The sequence below is a fragment of the Corythoichthys intestinalis genome, chromosome 13, assembly GCF_030265065.1.
Source record: "Corythoichthys intestinalis isolate RoL2023-P3 chromosome 13, ASM3026506v1, whole genome shotgun sequence".
Classification (NCBI taxonomy): Eukaryota; Metazoa; Chordata; class Actinopteri; order Syngnathiformes; family Syngnathidae; genus Corythoichthys; species Corythoichthys intestinalis.
Genome location: NC_080407.1, coordinates 7,196,770 through 7,213,418, shown reverse-complemented (window position 1 = coordinate 7,213,418; position 16,649 = coordinate 7,196,770). Strand labels below are relative to the sequence as shown.

Below are 16,649 nucleotides of genomic sequence, written 5' to 3'. Positions count from 1 at the left end.
ATCGAGAGATTTTGAGTGAAAATCTCCTTCCATCAGCAAGGGCATTGAAGATGAGATGTGGCTGGGTCTTTCAGCATGACAATGATCCCAAACACACAGCCAGGGCAACAAAGGAGTTGCTTCGTAAGAAGCATTTCAAGGTCCTGGAGTGGCTTTGCCCGTCTCCAGATCTCAACCCCATAGAAAATCTGTGGAAAGTTGAAAGTCTGTGTTGCCCAACGACAGCCCTAAAACATCATTGCTCTAGAGGAGATCTGCATGGAGGAATGGGCCAAAATACCAGCAACAGTGTGTGAAAAGCTTGTGAAGAGTTACAGAAAACGTTTGGCCTCCGTTATTGCCAGCAAAGGGTACATAACAATGTATTGAGATGAACTTTTGGTATTGACCACATACTTATTTTCCACCATGATTTGCAAATAGATTCTTTAAAAATCAAACAATGTGATTTTCTGGGTTGTTTTTCCACATTCTGTCTCTCATGGTTGAGGTTTACACATGTTGACAATTACAGGCCTCTCTAATATTTTCAAGTGGGAGAGCTTGCACAATTAGTGGTTGACTAAACACTTATTTGTCCCACTGTACATAGAATACAATGCTAAGTCAGATAAGATTTACTGTTCTCAATTTAGACATATTTCAGTATTATTGAAAGCCAAAGAAATCACTATTTTTACTTTACAAGTCACCAATTATCTCACAGTACAAACACACAGAAAAAATCTGTGAGAAAAGGTTTAGCGATTAAAAAAATTTTTTAAAAAGTGTTAAATAGGTCACAATTTTGAACGTTTACAGAAAAAGTCACTTTGCCAAAGTTTCATTGCGTTTCCTTCAAAATGATGAAATCCCCAGTAATTGTGATGCACTTTTTCTTTGCGGACGGGGCTCTATTGTGTGACCGCTGCACTGCAAATGATTTTTGACTGCATGTTTTAAAACCGTTATCTGCAATACCTCTGCTGCCACGCTTTATGATGGTACTATAACCACTATAAACGGCCTCTTGCTCCTGTTTATGAATATATGTCTTTTATACAGAGCTATTAAATTGTTTTTATTAAGAAAAAATGTGTTTTATGTCATTTTGAAGTATAGAGGGTGAAGGAGATGTGAACATGTGAACCATCTAATGGTTTGCATTATTCTAACACACTTAATATGATCACTCAGGGAATAGTATTGTTTCTCGTATTTACTGTTTGACTGTTTGTATTACTCGAACACACTCAATATAAAATAAATAGCACTTATATGATAGTTTCAGGAAAACAAGCAGAATATAAGGTATAATATACTATATTATATATGATATATATATTTTATATAAATATAAAAGATACACAAAGTCTTCTTATCACGGAAGCCCAATGTGTGCGTCATGAGTAAGATTGACGCACCAACTCTTGCAATCAGTTCTCCCGGACAGTCCAGAACAAATGGCGGGACAGTGTGTCCCAATACAAGGAGCACTGGAGGACGCCCGATATCCAACTGATAAGACTCCAAGAGCTCCTTTGACGCTGAGGTGGCAAAATCCACAACTCTCGTTGCCCGGACAACCTTAACTCCTGAATCCTCCTGTCCAATCCATAAACCGATAATGATCCCTAACACACCCTTCTTCCTGCCCACGGCCCACCCCACGAGAACCTTCAAAAGGCAATGTTTAAGTAATCGTCATTTTTCTCAGGAACCTTTTGTTGACGTTTGAAAGGGTGACCTTGCCTCCTCGCCTGAGTGTTTGTTTCGCCTTGCCGTTTTGATCGCTGTCGACCTGACTGAAGTGTCAACCTGTTTTCGGTGAGCCTTCTTTAAACCTTTCAAAATAGAGTCAGTACAAAAGGTTAACATACCTGTTAACTCGAGGCCGTTCGCAATCTTACAAATAGTGACTTATGCCGTTACAAATTGGTGACTAAGCTAACAAAGTTTTATATAACGTGCCATACGAAAAACAAAAAAAAACAAAAAATAACGGTGTTTAAAAATAATATGAATATTTTGGTAATATTGTCACATATATGGGCATAGATTGTAGGCTGTTGGCTACAGTCAGGAAATATTGGAGCCACTGAGCCTAGCATCGAGTTTGCAACAGCGTCACAACACTCTTCTCTTCTTCCCACTCCCGTGTCATTCAACCAACGTAGTAACGCACATAGTCTCGTTGCCGAAACGGTGACAAAATCCGAACGGAGAAAAAAAACGCAATGCACGAAAAACATACAGATTTTGAACGTGCGGTGTACACATTTAAAAATCAGAGCTCACTTGTACAAATTCCATAGGACAGGAGCTTGGTAGCTAAAGGCTCTAGCGCCTACTGTACTTTTAGAAACCCTGGGAACTACCAGTAGACCTGTTTGACTGTTTGTATTACTCGAACACACTCAATATAAACTAAATGTTTGAGTTTGCCCTTCTGGCCGGATTGCCGGTGTCCTGCCGGCCCGGGTCCGGTGGTTCGGCGGTCTGGCTCGAAGGTCAGATTCCTTCAAGGCATAAGAGGAAATGCTTCTTCGGAGTTCCTGAGGGTCCTTAAAAAAATCTGAAAATGTCTCAAATCTAAAATCTGGATAATCAGGGTCTTAAATTGTCTTAAATTTAATGGAAAATTGCGCTAGGTATTAAATTTCCAGAAGATGCGTTAGATGCCAGGGTTGCTATCAATATCTTCTATTAGAATAGTGTAGCTCACTGGCCGCCAATTCACAGCAGTTTATTAGTAGTTCTTGAATGTGAATGTATGAATAATTGTTATATCGCGATATAGTGAGATCATTATCGTGACCCTTGCTAAGCTAATCGTATTGTCTCGAAAAGTACACAGAAGTTCTCACTCCTAGTTCAAAGTCTGCAGAAAGACTTGTTTGACAATGGGGGTCAAAGCCATCGAGTCACACATGAGAGGAGAAAAATACCAGTTACAGTGAACTGAAATTAGTTCTTTTCGTCATCAGATATTGTTCCGACATGTTTTGGTCTCAAATTATATTCTTAAGGTCTTAAAAAGCATTAAATTTGACTTAAAACGGTGCAAGAACCCTGCTCTTATTGTTGTATTATTATTTTCAAACTTTATATGTTAGGATGGATTCAGCACACTGAAAAATGCATTGCTAAACGATAATTCAGTGTTCTTTAGCTAAAAATAACCACATTAATGACAGGGAGGCGCGGCCTTGCCGTGTTCTGACGTCATCAATGTGCGCAAAATCCACATGGCTTGCTGGCAGTTCCGTGTGCGTTTTTTTGACAACTAAATTAGTTTTGGTACTTAGTCCGCACTTTTAAAAGAGTCTTGCATACAACATGAGTTCTCAGATTACTTGTGTCGGGTGGGTGAAGCGGGGGGCTGCCAAGGAATCGCCGGACAAAGTAAGTGATGAAGTAGCTAAGTGATGCGCTCGTTCCCGTTAGCCTGTCGGGTGCTAATGTGTCAACAAGACAAGAGCGGAGGTTTGGGCTTAATATTGGTAGGGACGATATAACAGCATAACCTGAATGTACATCTTTTTTCTGGGGACAGGACATTAATAAGACCAAATGGGGGTCAGGGCTACATTTCTCACCAATACGAACCTAATTGATTTATAGGTTAAATGATTAAAGCAAAAATAAATCTGTGACCTATACTAATTTTCACACTGCAAATTTATAACATCTTAATCTGATAATTCTTGTTAAATCTAGTCAAATTTACCCTCTTTTCTTGAGTGATAAAGTCTAGTTAATAGATGAATGCGTCAGATTCTTCCACTTTAAGTAAATACTACTATTTGTTCGTATTGAGCCCATGCATCTCAAAGCTGGTCATTTTTCACCTAAATCAGGAAAAATTCTTTCAAATAATGTTTTGAACAATATTCTTGAATTAAGAACATTTTTGACAAACAAGTTTTTCTTTTAAGATTAAATCTACAAACTTTTTGCCTAAAATAAGTCGGTTAAGCTTATTTTCAGCTAGCTGTTTTTCTTATTTCAAGGAATCTCAGTGAGTAAAATCGACTTGAAGCACTGTAACAGTAGCAAAATTAGTGGCGTGTTCCCCACCTCCACAATGTTGACATCTTTTTACATTACTGACAGTGGCTGCTGCTGGCAGAAAAAAACCCTAATATCCCTCGTCTTTGAAGGGAAGGGGGGGGCGCATGTTGTATTTCTGTTGGGCTGTGAATGCGTGTGTGTGTGTGTGTGTGTATGGGGTTTCAAGTCATCAGCCAATCAAACGTGCGTTTGAGGGGAAAAAAATAGACTGGCACATTCAGCAAGTGAAAAGGGGTCAGTGTAAATCTGAACATATTGAAAGTACTGTAATTCACTTATTAATGGTAGGATCAATTCTGTCCTTACAACATATAGGAAAACAATCTAAATGACTTATATAACTGAAGTCATCATATAATGTGAAGGGAATAGGTACCGTTCTCGCACACACCATATAATTGTTTGCATTACTCTAACACATTCATCTAACTATAGTTAAGGCAGACTTCACTCCGTGCCCTTGAACACAGTAAAGTGAATCACCTTATTGGCGCTCATGAGGGGGAAAAGGAAAAATGGTACAGTTTCTTGTAGGCACCGTCTAACTGTTTGCATTAGTCGAACGCACGTAATATAATTAATCGGGGAATAGTATCATTTCTCATATTTACTGCTGCACTACTCTAACACACCTAATATAAAATAAATAGCGCACCATAGTTTAAAGAAGCAGAATAGATACACAACGCCATCTTATCACAGAAGCCCAACGTGTACGTCACGAGCAAGATTGACGCACCAACTCTGGCAATCAGGACAAAGACCAGCGCGCTTTGTCCCAAAAGAAGTAGCGCCAGCCCGGATAACAAAGTTGATAGCGGGCGTTTGGGACGTCAAGACCAGCGTCGGTCGCTGTGGAAACCACGTCCCATCCGCACACGAATCTAAACCGGCCACAGAGGGAAGGTCCCAAAAGCAACGCCTGGACACACCTTCGGCCCGGCCTACTACACCACGGATTTAAAAAACACTGGAGATTTGCTGGTCGAAAACATTTTGTATGTAGCGTTGTTTTGGAATCGTTTTGGAATTGTCCCTCCGTTGTCTGTTTTTGCCTTGTTTTTTGACCATTGTCGACAAATAAATTGTCAACCTGCTTTCAGTGAGTCTTCTTCAAACTTTTGGAGTCGGTACAAAGGGTTAACATCAGAAATGAACGCACGGAATATCCGTCCTCCCGGGGGGCGCACGGAAGCGGTAAACAGCGGAGCACCACTTCGTCCGGCTGGCGCCGTTCTCGGTGTGGCTTGGCCGGGGGGGCGAATTCCAACCTCATTCCAAATGAGGTTGCTTAAAAGTTGGTGATAATTTGAGAATCCTGAAAATTTGCTAGTGTTATGTCCCTACCATCCCTATGCAAACCTACGCCCTTGCAACAAGATAGTATGACAACTGTTTTGAACGAGGCTTTACAAACATTTTATCCGTCAGTGATGATGTTTCTTAAATTTATTAGGTTGAGTTGAGCCAGGAGGAGCTGCAACGCATCATCAATGAGGCAAGAGAAGAGCTGGGGTGCGTTGATGTTATTTTTTTGTAGTTATCAAATTCATATTTTGATTATATCCTGAACTGTGTCTATTTTATTTTATTTTTTACATCAGGGGACAAGTAGCTGAAGAAGAGGAAGATGAGGATGGCGGTATTGTAGCTGATGATGATGGCGGGGATGTTCCTGGAGAAAATAACGATGATGCTGTTGATGAGCTTGCAGAATATGGGCTGGATAAATACGATGAAGAGGATATAGGCAAGAAATTTGAAATTGATCACTAAAATGTTTGTACATTTTTTTTTATATCTCGTTTGTCTGCACCGTAGCAACGGCCAACCTTGGGGACAGTCTGGCCGGTCTCACCGTATTCTGTTCAAATGAAGAGGACCCTTACATCACGCTCAAAAACACTGTGAGTTAGACTCTCAGTCGATGTGAAAGCATGGTATTTTATAGTATAACATAATGACATGTTCAGGATCAATATGAGCGAGACGACTTCCAAATAAAGCCCACTGACAACCTCATCTTATGCGGGAAGACTGACAGGGATTGTTGCAATCTGGAGGTCTATGGTATTTTAAAGCAAGACGTCGACGAGAATAATCTAATAGTTTTTAAAATATATCGTCAAATATATATAATTTCGTTCCAGTGTACAACAGCGAGGAGGACTCTCTATACGTGCACCATGACATTCTGCTGCCGGCGTACCCGCTAAGCATCGAGTGGCTCAACTTTGATCCGAATCCTGAGGAAACACGATGTAAAAATAGAAGCCGCAGTGTTATATTTGATCTGTTAGCAAGTACAACCCCAAGCAAAAAAGTAGCCTCGGACGAGCACTCACTCCGACACTTTATCATGTAGAACAAACTGATAAAAAGCTTGGAAAAATAATGAATTAGTTCAAAAGTGCAACTCTTTAGCACGCATCATCACTTTGTCAAGAATCTGCATTGGACAAGGTGATGATGCTGGAACTTTTGTTTGGTGCTGTTCCAGTGAGATTTACAAAAATGACTGCCTGAAGAAAACATCAAAATTCCTTCAGTCCTTGATGATATGGGGCTGCATGTCAGGCAAAGGCATTGGGGAGATGGCTGTGGTTACTCTTTAGCATTCAGAAATACTAATAAAAATGAATAAAAACATTGTGGTGTCAGTAAATGTTACTTTTATAGAGCAAGTGCAGGGAAATATATATACGGAATCACTCCATTCTGAGAAAAAAAGGGAATCATGAGAAACAAAGAAATAACAAAACACATCTCTAGTTAGAGGCGTGCGAAATTTCCGATTCTTAGAATATTCGCCATTCGGCCATGGAAGAGTCGAGAACGATTCACAAACATCCAAATTCCAATTATTGAATTATACCAGGTAAAGCGGAAATAAAACTCAGTCAGCGCGGCCTTCAGGACGCAATGAGGAACGGACCGAGAGTAAATATCATGTGCAGTTAATGCCGCTAGGTAAAAAAATACAATAATACCTGACTGCGGCCGTCAGCCGCGACAAACAGCGCCCAGTTGGTAGTTGCTACAAACATACGGCAACATACGGCTATGTTAGATATCACATATATCTAGACTAGATGTGAAATGACAGATTTTCCCGCGCTAGTAAACAGGCGCCATCTTAAAGCAGTAGACTTCTCTAAAAGGCTCTGTTATAGAGAACCGAATTACTTTTTATCTAAAATACCCCTAAATCGGCAAAATCTTGACTTGAATCTATCTTTAAATGATGAAACAGTTTTAAAACTTTCACATGTCGAAAGTAGACATGAGGGAAATTATGGAATAACGGGCGCAATTTTAACAACTTTAATGGTTGATTCACAACATTAAATTATTTGAATGTAGTTTAAATCTCTAGCATTAGTAGCCCCACCTCTGGCTTTTATGACAGCTTGCAGTCTCTGAGGCATGGACTTGATGAGTGTTCTTCATCAATTTGGTGCCAACTCTCTTTGATTGCAGTTGCCAGATCATCCTTCCAGGTCGGAGCCTTGCTGTGGACCATTTTTTTCAATTTCCACCACAGGTTATAAATAGGGTTCAGATCTGGGCAATTTGCAGGCCATGACATTGACTGGATGAGTCTCTCTCCAAGGAATGCTTGAACAGTTTTAGCTCTGTGGCATGATGCATTGTCATCTTGGAAAACGACAAACATATTTTCAATTGAAGGGATAAGAAAGCTGTCTAACATTTCAATGTGAACTTATGCATTTATTGAATATTTAACCACAGCCATATCCCCAGTGCTTTTGCCTGACATGCAGCCCCATATCATCAAGGACTGAGGGAATTTTGATGTTTTCTTTAGGCAGTCATTTTTGTAAATCACTGGAACAGCACCAAACAAAAGTTCCAGCATCATCACCTTGTCCAATGCAGATTCTTGACTCTTGACAAGGTGATGATGTGTGCTAAAGAGTTGCACTTTTTGACTAATTCCTTATTTTTTCAAGCTTTTTTTCTGAGTTTCTTCTACATGATAAAATGTCAGAGTGAGTGCTCGTCCGAGACTGGTGATTCCATACTTTTTGCGATGGGTTGTATATAGTTTCACTGTGTATCCAGCAAACTATGCCGCCGTGGGCAACATGACGCCGCAGATCGACGTGTGGGACTTAGATGTGGTGGACTGCCTAGAACCGGCATTCTCGCTGGGCAACAAAAAGGAAGCCAAGAAGAAGAAAAAGAGCAAAAAGGTAGTTGCATTGCGCCGATATCCGCAATTCAAATTTGAGTTGAGTTGCTCTTTTGTTGGATTTATAGGGCGCATCGGCAGATCCGGTGGAGGGACACACCGACGCAGTATTGGATTTAGCCTGGAACAAGCTCATCCGGTCAGTCAATATATGTAAATACACTGCTGGCCAAAGGTATTGGCACCCTTGCAATTCTGTCAGATAATGCTCAATTTCTCCCATAAAATGATTGCAATTACAAATGCTTTGGTAGTAATAACTCCATTTATTTTGCTTGCAATGAAAAAACACAAAAGAGACTGGAAAAAAAATGAAATCATTATCATTTTACAAAAAAACTCCAAACAGACAAAAGTATTGGCACCTTCAGCCTAATACTTGGTAGCACAACCTTTAGACAAAATAACTGTGAACAACCGCTTCCGGTATCCATCAATGAGTTTCTTACAGTGCTCTTCTGGAATTTTAGACCATGCTCTTCTGGTATTTTAGACTATTCTTCTTTGGCCAACTGCTCCAGGTCTCTCAGATTTGAAGGGTGCCTTCTCCAAACTGCCATTTTCAGATCTCTCCTTAGATGTTCTATGGGATTCAGGTCTGGACTCATTGCTGTCCACTTTAGAAGTCTCCAGTGCTTTCTCTCAAACCATTTTCTAGTTCTTTTTGAAGTGTGTTTTGGGTCATTGTCCTGCTGGAAGACCCATGACCGCTGAGGGAGACCCAGCTTTCTCACACTGGGCCCTACATTATGCTGCAAAATTTGTTGGTAGTCTTCAGACTTCATAATGCCATGCAAACGGTCAAGCAGTCCAGTGCCAAAAGTAGCAAAGCAACCCGAAAACATCAGGGAACCGTTACCATGTTTGATTGTAGGGTCTTTTCTTTGAAGGCCTCGTTCTTTTTCCTGTCAACTCTGTGTTGATGCCTTTTCCCAAAAAGCTCTACTTTTGTTTTCATCTGACCAGAGAACATTCTTCCAAAACATTTTTGGCTTTCTCAGGTAAGTTTTGGCAAACTCCAGCTTGGCTTTTTTATGTCTCTGGGTCAGAAGTTTGGTCCCTTTTCATTCCAACGCCGACGGATAGTACAGGTTGACACTCTTCTACCCTCGGACGGCAGGACAGCTTGAACTTGTTTGGATGTTAGTCGAGGTTCTTTATCCACCATCCGCACAATCTTTCTTTTCTGTCCACATCTAGGGAGGTTGGCCACAGTGCCATGGGCTTTACACTTATTGATGACACTGTGTACGGTTGACACAGGAACATTCAGGCCTTTGGAGATGGACTTGTAGCCTTGAGATTGCCCATGCTTCCTCACAATTTTGGTTCTCAAGTCCTCACAGTTCTTTGGTCTTCTTTTTTTCTCCATGCTCAATGTGGTACACACAAGGACACACGACAAAGGTTGAGTCTACTTTAATCCATTTTAACTGGAGTGTGATTTAGTTATTGCCATCACCTTTTATGTGCCACGGGTAAGTAACAGGTGCTGTTAATTACACAACTTAAAGAAGCATCACATGATTTTTCAAAGGGTGCCAATACTTTTTTCCAGCCCATTTTTGGAGTTTTGTGTAAAATGACAATGATTTTTTTTTCCCATTCTTTTTTTGTGTTTATTCATTGCAAGCAAAATAAGTGAAGATATTACTACCAAAACATTTGTAATTGCAATCATTTTCTGGGAGAAATTGAGCATTATCTGACAGAATTGCACGGGTGCCAATATTTTTGGCCAACACTGTATGACGTGAATTTTCTCTTATTTTTGAATATTGTATTTCTCAGAAATGTCTTAGCCAGCGGATCAGCAGATGACACCGTTATCCTTTGGGATCTGTCTCAAGGCAAACCTGCCACCACCCTGCACAGACACACTGATAAAGTATGATGCAGATTTATGTGTTTGTTATAGAATCACCATGGCTAACTCCAGCTGTTTCTGTCAAATTCAAGGTTCAGACGCTGGCGTTTCATCCATTTGAGGCACAGACGCTCCTGTCGGGATCATACGACAAGTACGTATTATGTTAAATGTGTCAACAAACAGGTTTTAAACCCGCACTGGTTCGTATTCGCAGGACAGCGCTTCTGTATGACTGCCGCAGCCCAGACAGCTGCCGCACGTGGAGATTCAGCGGTCAAGTTGAACGCCTGGTTTGGAACCACTTTTCACCGTGTAACTTCCTGGTAGGTGACGAGTTTTTTCAGGTCCAAATATTAGGAACATCTCTGCTGATTCTTGGTCGTTTCAGGCCAGCACAGAAGATGGCTTTGTGTACTGTCTGGATGCTCGCGCAGATAAGCCCGTTTTCACGCTTAAGGCGCACGACGAAGAGGTTTCGGGTACGCATGAAAAATTCCATGAATTATTAGTACTGTTTCCACTTAAACAACTTTTTGTGACTTTGCATTTTTAGGTTTGGATCTTAGCAGCCAAATTAAAGGCTGCTTAGTCACATCGTCGGCAGACAGGCATGTCAAGATCTGGGACATTTTGGGCGACAAACCCAATCTGGTGCATTCACGGGATATGAAAATGGTAGGAATTTTGTGGAATGAATTAAATGATACAAATGAGAAGTGTGACACTCAATATGTTTTTATGCATGTGCAGGGCGTTGTATTCTGTGCGTCGTGTTGCCCCGATCGGCCCTTCACGTTTGCTTTCGGGGGACAAAAAGATGGCTTGCGGGTTTGGGATATTAGTGATGTTGCAGCAGGTATGACCAAGAAAAACTCCAAATCAGTCTTTTGTAACCTTTCATGATCTTCTAAATGGTTGCGATATTTTTTATCTCCAGTGGCTGCGGTGTTCGGCAGTCGGGAGCGCTTGGTGGTGAACGCGGGACCTCAAACATCCAGCGCTGCTTCTGCAACACAGATGGATACCTCATAGTGACGCTAAAACAATCGGATTACATCTTTATACTTTTTAATTCACAGTCCACATCTGTCTGACATGATGATATTTACCCAATAGATGTCAATTATGTTGTATATCCAGTGTATAAATACAGGTTTTAAATATGCAAACTTCATATTTTGTAATGTTTTCTTATGTGGTGGTGAATTTTATTCTTTTAAAGTGGTATGAAAAAGTATCTGAACCTTTTGGAATTTCTCACATTTCTGCATAGAATCACTAGCCAATCTGATCTTTGTCAAAATCACACAGATAAAAAAAACTGTCTGCTTTAACTAACACCAGCCATACATTTTAATGAGGATAGTATGCAAACAATAACAGAAGGGGGAAATAATAAGTAAGTTAACAATCTCATTTAATATTTTGTGGTCCCCCCTTTGGCAGCAATAACTTCAACCAGATGCTACCTGTAGCTGCAGATCAGTCTGGCACATCGATCAGGACTAATCTTGGCCCATTATTCGCTCCAAAACTGCTGTAGTTCAGTCAGATTCCTGGAATGTCTGGCATGAATCGCTGTCTTTAGGTCATGCCACAGCATCTCAATGGGACTTAAGTCTGGAGTTTGACTTGGCCTCTCCAGAACGTGTATTTTGTTCTTCTGAAACCATTCTGAAATAGATTTCTTTGTTTTGGATCATTGTCTTGTTGCAGCATCCATCCTCTTTTTAGCTTCAACTGTCTGACAGACGGCCTCAGGTTTTCCTGCAAAACTTTTGAATTCATTCTTCCACTAATGATTGCAAGTTGTCCAGGCCCTTAGGTAGCAAAACAGCCCCAAATCATGACGCTCCCTCCACCATTCAAGGTGTTGATGTTGGTTCGCTGTTCCATTTTTCCTCCACAATAATTATAGTATGAACAGCAACATTTGAGTGATATCACATTGTCTTTTGTTTTTGTTTTTACTGCAGACTGAGCGCTTTCTATCGTGGTCGCATTACGCATCTGAAAAAAAATAGTCCTGCTTTAGAATGAAATGAATTACGGCAGTTTGGTGTGACATTGTTTTGGCCGCATGGGTATTTCGGACAATGATTTGCATTTATTTGACTATGTTAGTTCTGGTAATATCGTCTTTTTACTGGCATGCTAAGCGGGCACCATTGACTAAAAATAGCTTAGCCACTCCAGAGCCCTGAAACTAACAAATAACTGAAAAACTGCACTGATTTTTTTTTTTTTTTTTAATCAACTCCACCAACTAATTAAACCAACGCCAACTCAAAGATGAAGCCTAATGTGAAAAATGTCCCCTTTAAGTCCACTTAGGGAGAGAGTTCACTTATTTTTTTCACCTTCTGTCATTGTTTGCATGCTGTCCTCATTAAAATAGGAAAACCTATAAATTTTTGGGTGGTTTTAGTTAAAGCAGACATTTTTTTTCATCTGTGTGATTTTGACAAGTGACTTTCGTACCACTGTAAGTGTAATCAAATTGGTTGAAGCGGTCAAGACAGTGGAGTTTAAATACAAAAAAAAGTTATTTGTCTCGGTTTTAAATATTTAAAAAAAAACAAAAAACTCTGCTTTAGAAAATATCAGTTTTACATTACCATAAAATGGTCATTATTTACCTTTAAGACAACAGCGTAAATTCATGAAAAATATATGTAGTTATACATTCACATTCAAAGCACGTCAAATGATTTATTTCAATTTTTATAATTATAATAATATATCACATTTTCTAATTTATGGTAACCATTAAAAACTGCTCTGTCGAAACAAATGTCATGCGGAACCATTGTAAAGGCTTTTTGAGTCAACCCAGACACAGTAACGTACCCCGGAACATGTTAGCATGGCGTCGGCTCACTTTAGCAAAATAAGCAGCCTAATAGAAAAAAAGATGTAGTTAGATATTCATACATTCAAAGCACGTCAAATGAATTATTTCAATTTTATTATTATAACAATATATATAACATTTTTTAATATTTTTACTTAATTTATGAAAACCCACTCTGACGGAACAAATGTCATCCGGAACCATTCTAAAGGCTGCGCGAGTAAACCCGGACACATAGTAACGTAACACGGAAAATGTTAGCATGGCGTCGGGTCACCTAAGCAAAATAAGCAGCCTCATAACATGCGTTTACAAATGTAATAGATTACGGATTCCTCAAGGTATTTACAAATTTTGATTTTCAATAAAATACATGCCGTTTGCCTAAATCATGGCGAGTAAAGCTTACTAGCTAACCTTGACATTTGCATAAACAGACATGATTGACTGGCTGAAAAGATATATATTTACATTTTGCTACTAAATATGGATTGAAGAGACAAAAAGTTTAGATTAAAACTATTATTTCGCATTCTACTTTGCAGCTTGCTTGGTTCAATTTCGAGATGCGTCCAATCGATCGATTGATGACTGCAGGTTTGTTCAGTGATGTTGTCCTGTATTATTACTCCAGTATACTGTATTTTATTATATGTGTTGTGCTTGCTATAGTGACGTGGAGATCGGTTTGACTTCAGATGGGAAGACAGTTGTCTGTTATCATCCTCCCGTGGACATTCCATATGAGCTCACCCAGGTATGAGTACAATCCATACTACATACAGTGGGGCAAATAAGTATTTAGTCAACCACTAATTGTGCAAGTTCTCCTACTTGAAAAGATTAGAGAGGCCTGTAATTGTCAACATGGGTAAACCTCAACCATGAGAGACAGAATGTGGAAAGAAAAAACAGAAAATCACATTGTTTGATTTTTAAAGAATTTATTTCCAAATTAGAGTGGAAAATAAGTATTTGGTCACCTACGAACAAGCAAGATTTCTGGCTGTCAAAGACACTTCTTCACTAACTTCTTCTAACGAGATCTAACGGGGCTCCACTCGTTACCTGTATCTTGGCTCCTGTTTTAACTCATTATCGGTATAGGCAAGGCAAGGCAAATTTATTTATATAGCACAATTCAACACAAGGCAATTCAAAGTGCTTTACATCACATGAAGATCATAAAAATCACATTTAAATCAACACAACGTAAAAACCAAGACAAAAGATCGCATTTAATCACGGAATAAAAATAAATAAATAAAAATAAAACAAACATAAAAATAAAACAAAAACTACTACTAATAATAATAATTGAAATCAGCAATGGAGATAAAGTGGAGGTATAAAAGACACCTGTCCACAAGCTCAGTCAGTCACACTCCAAACTCCACTATGGCCAAGACCAAAGAGCTGCTGAAGGACACCAGAGACAAAATTGTAGACCTGCACCAGGTTGGGAAGACTGAATCTGCAATAGGTAAAACGCTTGGTGTAAAGAAATCAACTGTGGGAGCAATTATTAGAAAATGGAAGACATACAAGACCATTGATAATCTCCCTCGATCTGGGGCTCCTTGCAAGATCTCACCCCGTGGCGTCAAAATGATAACAAGAACGGTGAACAAAAATCCCAGAACCACACAGGGGGACCTAGTGAATGACCTACAGAGAGCTGGGACCACAGTAACAAAGGCTACTATCAGTAACACAATGCGCCGCCAGGGACTCAAATCCTGCACTGCCAGACGTGTCCCCCTGCTGAAGCCAGTACACGTCCAGGCCTGTCTGCGGTTCGCGAGAGAGAATTTGGATGATCCATAAGAGGACTGGGAGAATGTGTTATGGTCAGATGAAACCAAAATAGAACTTTTTGGTAGAAACACAGGTTCTCGTGTTTGGAGGAGAAAGAATACTGAATTGCATCCGAAGAACACCATACCCACTGTGAAGCATGGGGGTGGAAAAATCATGCTTTGGGGCTGTTTTTCTGCAAGGGGACCAGGACGACTGATCTGTGTAAAGGAAAGAATGAATGGGGCCACAGCCAGGGCAACAAAGGAGTGGCTTCGTAAGAAGCATTTCAAGGTCCTGGAGTGGCCTAGCCAGTCTCCAGATCTCAACTCCATAGAAAATCTGTGGAGGGAGTTGAAAGTCCATGTTGCCCAACGACAGCCCCAAATCATCACTGCTCTAGAGGCGATCTGCATGGAGGAATGGGCCAAAATACCAGCTACAGTGTGTGAAAAGCTTGTTTAGCATGCATGGTTTACCCATGTTGACAATTACAGGCCTCTCTAATATTTTCAAGTGGGAGAACTTGCACAATTAGTGGTTGACTAAATACTTATTTGCCCCACTGTAACTAACATTGCAGTCATTGCATTATTATCTGATGCACTTTCTATTTGCTCTGTTGCAGCCCATCGAGCGGCCTGACCCGCTCTGCAACCCCCCCGAGACTCATGAGCAAGTGCTGAAGGCACACCTCAGCAAGGAGATGCCGAGGAACCAAAAGGGTCCCAGTGTGGAAGAGCTGAGCAAGATGTTTTTCACCACAAAACACCGCTGGTATCCGTTTGGACAGTAAGTCGCTGCACCATTTATTGAAAATGAAGTCATTTTAAAGGAGCTCACTGTTATTTTTCCTCGTGATCTTCAGGTATCGCATGAGGCGCATTAAGAAGAACCCACCAAAAGACAGATAGTTGTGTCTATGTCGATTTTATGAATGTCTTTCTCTATAATGAACTACCTGGTTTGTGCACATGATTTTGCGTTGAGTTCCTTTGTTGTTCAGTCGTCTGAAATGATCCTCTAAAGGTGTTTATTTGTTGAAAATATATCATAGCAATCATTGTGAGCAGGGCTATAAACAGACTTGTAGGGGCCCGGGGACAAGAGATCATTATAGCCCCCCCACCCCACCCACGCCACCGGTTCGTCACGACAACATACGCAGTACTTTAACGCTTTGCAAGCAATGACAGTGTAAATTTTCAAATTATTTAATTTGAAATGGACAGTTAAATTCAACAGAACGTAATGTGATGTGACACAATATAAAAAAACAATTCCCATCTATAGTCCCATGTAGGCTACAGTACAATACAACTGAGAGTGCTATGCCTGCCTGCTAAGCAACAAAACAGTATAACTAAACATCCTGTGCCTGCCCCCTCCACATCCCTGGGGTTTCAAGCCCTCAAACGGTGATGCGCCTAGATTTTTTGACAACAAAGTAATTTATAACATTAGTGAAATCCAGTTTTTGAGCAAGTATGACCAGCACTGAGTTGAGTAGCTGTGAGTCCCCCATTGTTAATAAAAGTTCCAGCAAAAAGCCATCTGACGTGTCTCTGCGTTTTTATGCACATTGCCACCTTCCTGAAGGGAGACCCGGACGAACTGATGACAAAAGGCAAAATATATATTTGAAATATTTAATTTTCGTTCTACAACGATTAATGGATTAACTCGAGTATTCGATTAGAAAAAAATCTTCCAATGTTTTTGCTTCGCGTTTTTGTTGAATGAAAGTGTCGTTGTAATGGTTTATTTTGAAAGTGTTTGCATGTAATTTTATTGATTAGGGTAGATACACTGCCCTCTGGTCTGCCTCATTTCACATGGCTGAATCCAACTGCTCCCTG

The 16,649-nt window shown here is 40.2% G+C and overlaps 2 protein-coding genes across 2 annotated transcripts; both read left to right on the top strand.

The window, feature by feature from the left end:
- Positions 1-3,198: 3,198 nt before the first annotated feature.
- Positions 3,199-11,322, top strand: pwp1 (PWP1 homolog, endonuclein). The gene is made up of 15 exons (XM_057855564.1): positions 3,199-3,384; positions 5,510-5,568; positions 5,658-5,803; positions 5,875-5,960; positions 6,027-6,123; positions 6,204-6,314; positions 8,140-8,270; positions 8,338-8,408; positions 10,061-10,157; positions 10,229-10,290; positions 10,354-10,462; positions 10,528-10,618; positions 10,693-10,814; positions 10,890-10,995; positions 11,077-11,322. The coding sequence occupies exons 1-15, from the start codon at positions 3,319-3,321 to the stop codon at positions 11,169-11,171; spliced, it is 1,449 nt and encodes a 482-aa protein (XP_057711547.1). The 5' UTR covers positions 3,199-3,318; the 3' UTR covers positions 11,172-11,322.
- A 1,855-nt stretch (positions 11,323-13,177) lies between these two features.
- On the top strand, positions 13,178-16,337 carry mrpl42 (mitochondrial ribosomal protein L42). The gene is made up of 5 exons (XM_057855898.1): positions 13,178-13,334; positions 13,539-13,590; positions 13,666-13,750; positions 15,419-15,582; positions 15,659-16,337. Exons 1-5 carry the CDS (start codon positions 13,256-13,258, stop codon positions 15,702-15,704), a joined length of 426 nt encoding a protein of 141 aa, XP_057711881.1. The 5' UTR covers positions 13,178-13,255; the 3' UTR covers positions 15,705-16,337.
- Positions 16,338-16,649: the final 312 nt, after the last annotated feature.

Bases quoted from the DNA above. Each gene is read 5' to 3' on its own strand.
- pwp1 (XM_057855564.1), top strand. From the start codon at position 3,319: ATGAGTTCTCAGATTACTTGTGTCGGGTGGGTGAAGCGGGGGGCTGCC. The intron at 5,804-5,874 runs GCAAGAAATTTG...TCTGCACCGTAG, and splicing joins ATACGATGAAGAGGATATAG to CAACGGCCAACCTTGGGGAC. The intron at 8,409-10,060 runs GTCAGTCAATAT...TGTATTTCTCAG, and splicing joins GCCTGGAACAAGCTCATCCG to AAATGTCTTAGCCAGCGGAT.
- mrpl42 (XM_057855898.1), top strand. From the start codon at position 13,256: ATGGCGTCGGGTCACCTAAGCAAAATAAGCAGCCTCATAACATGCGTT. The intron at 13,335-13,538 runs GTATTTACAAAT...TCTACTTTGCAG, and splicing joins TAGATTACGGATTCCTCAAG to CTTGCTTGGTTCAATTTCGA. The intron at 15,583-15,658 runs GTAAGTCGCTGC...CGTGATCTTCAG, and splicing joins CGCTGGTATCCGTTTGGACA to GTATCGCATGAGGCGCATTA.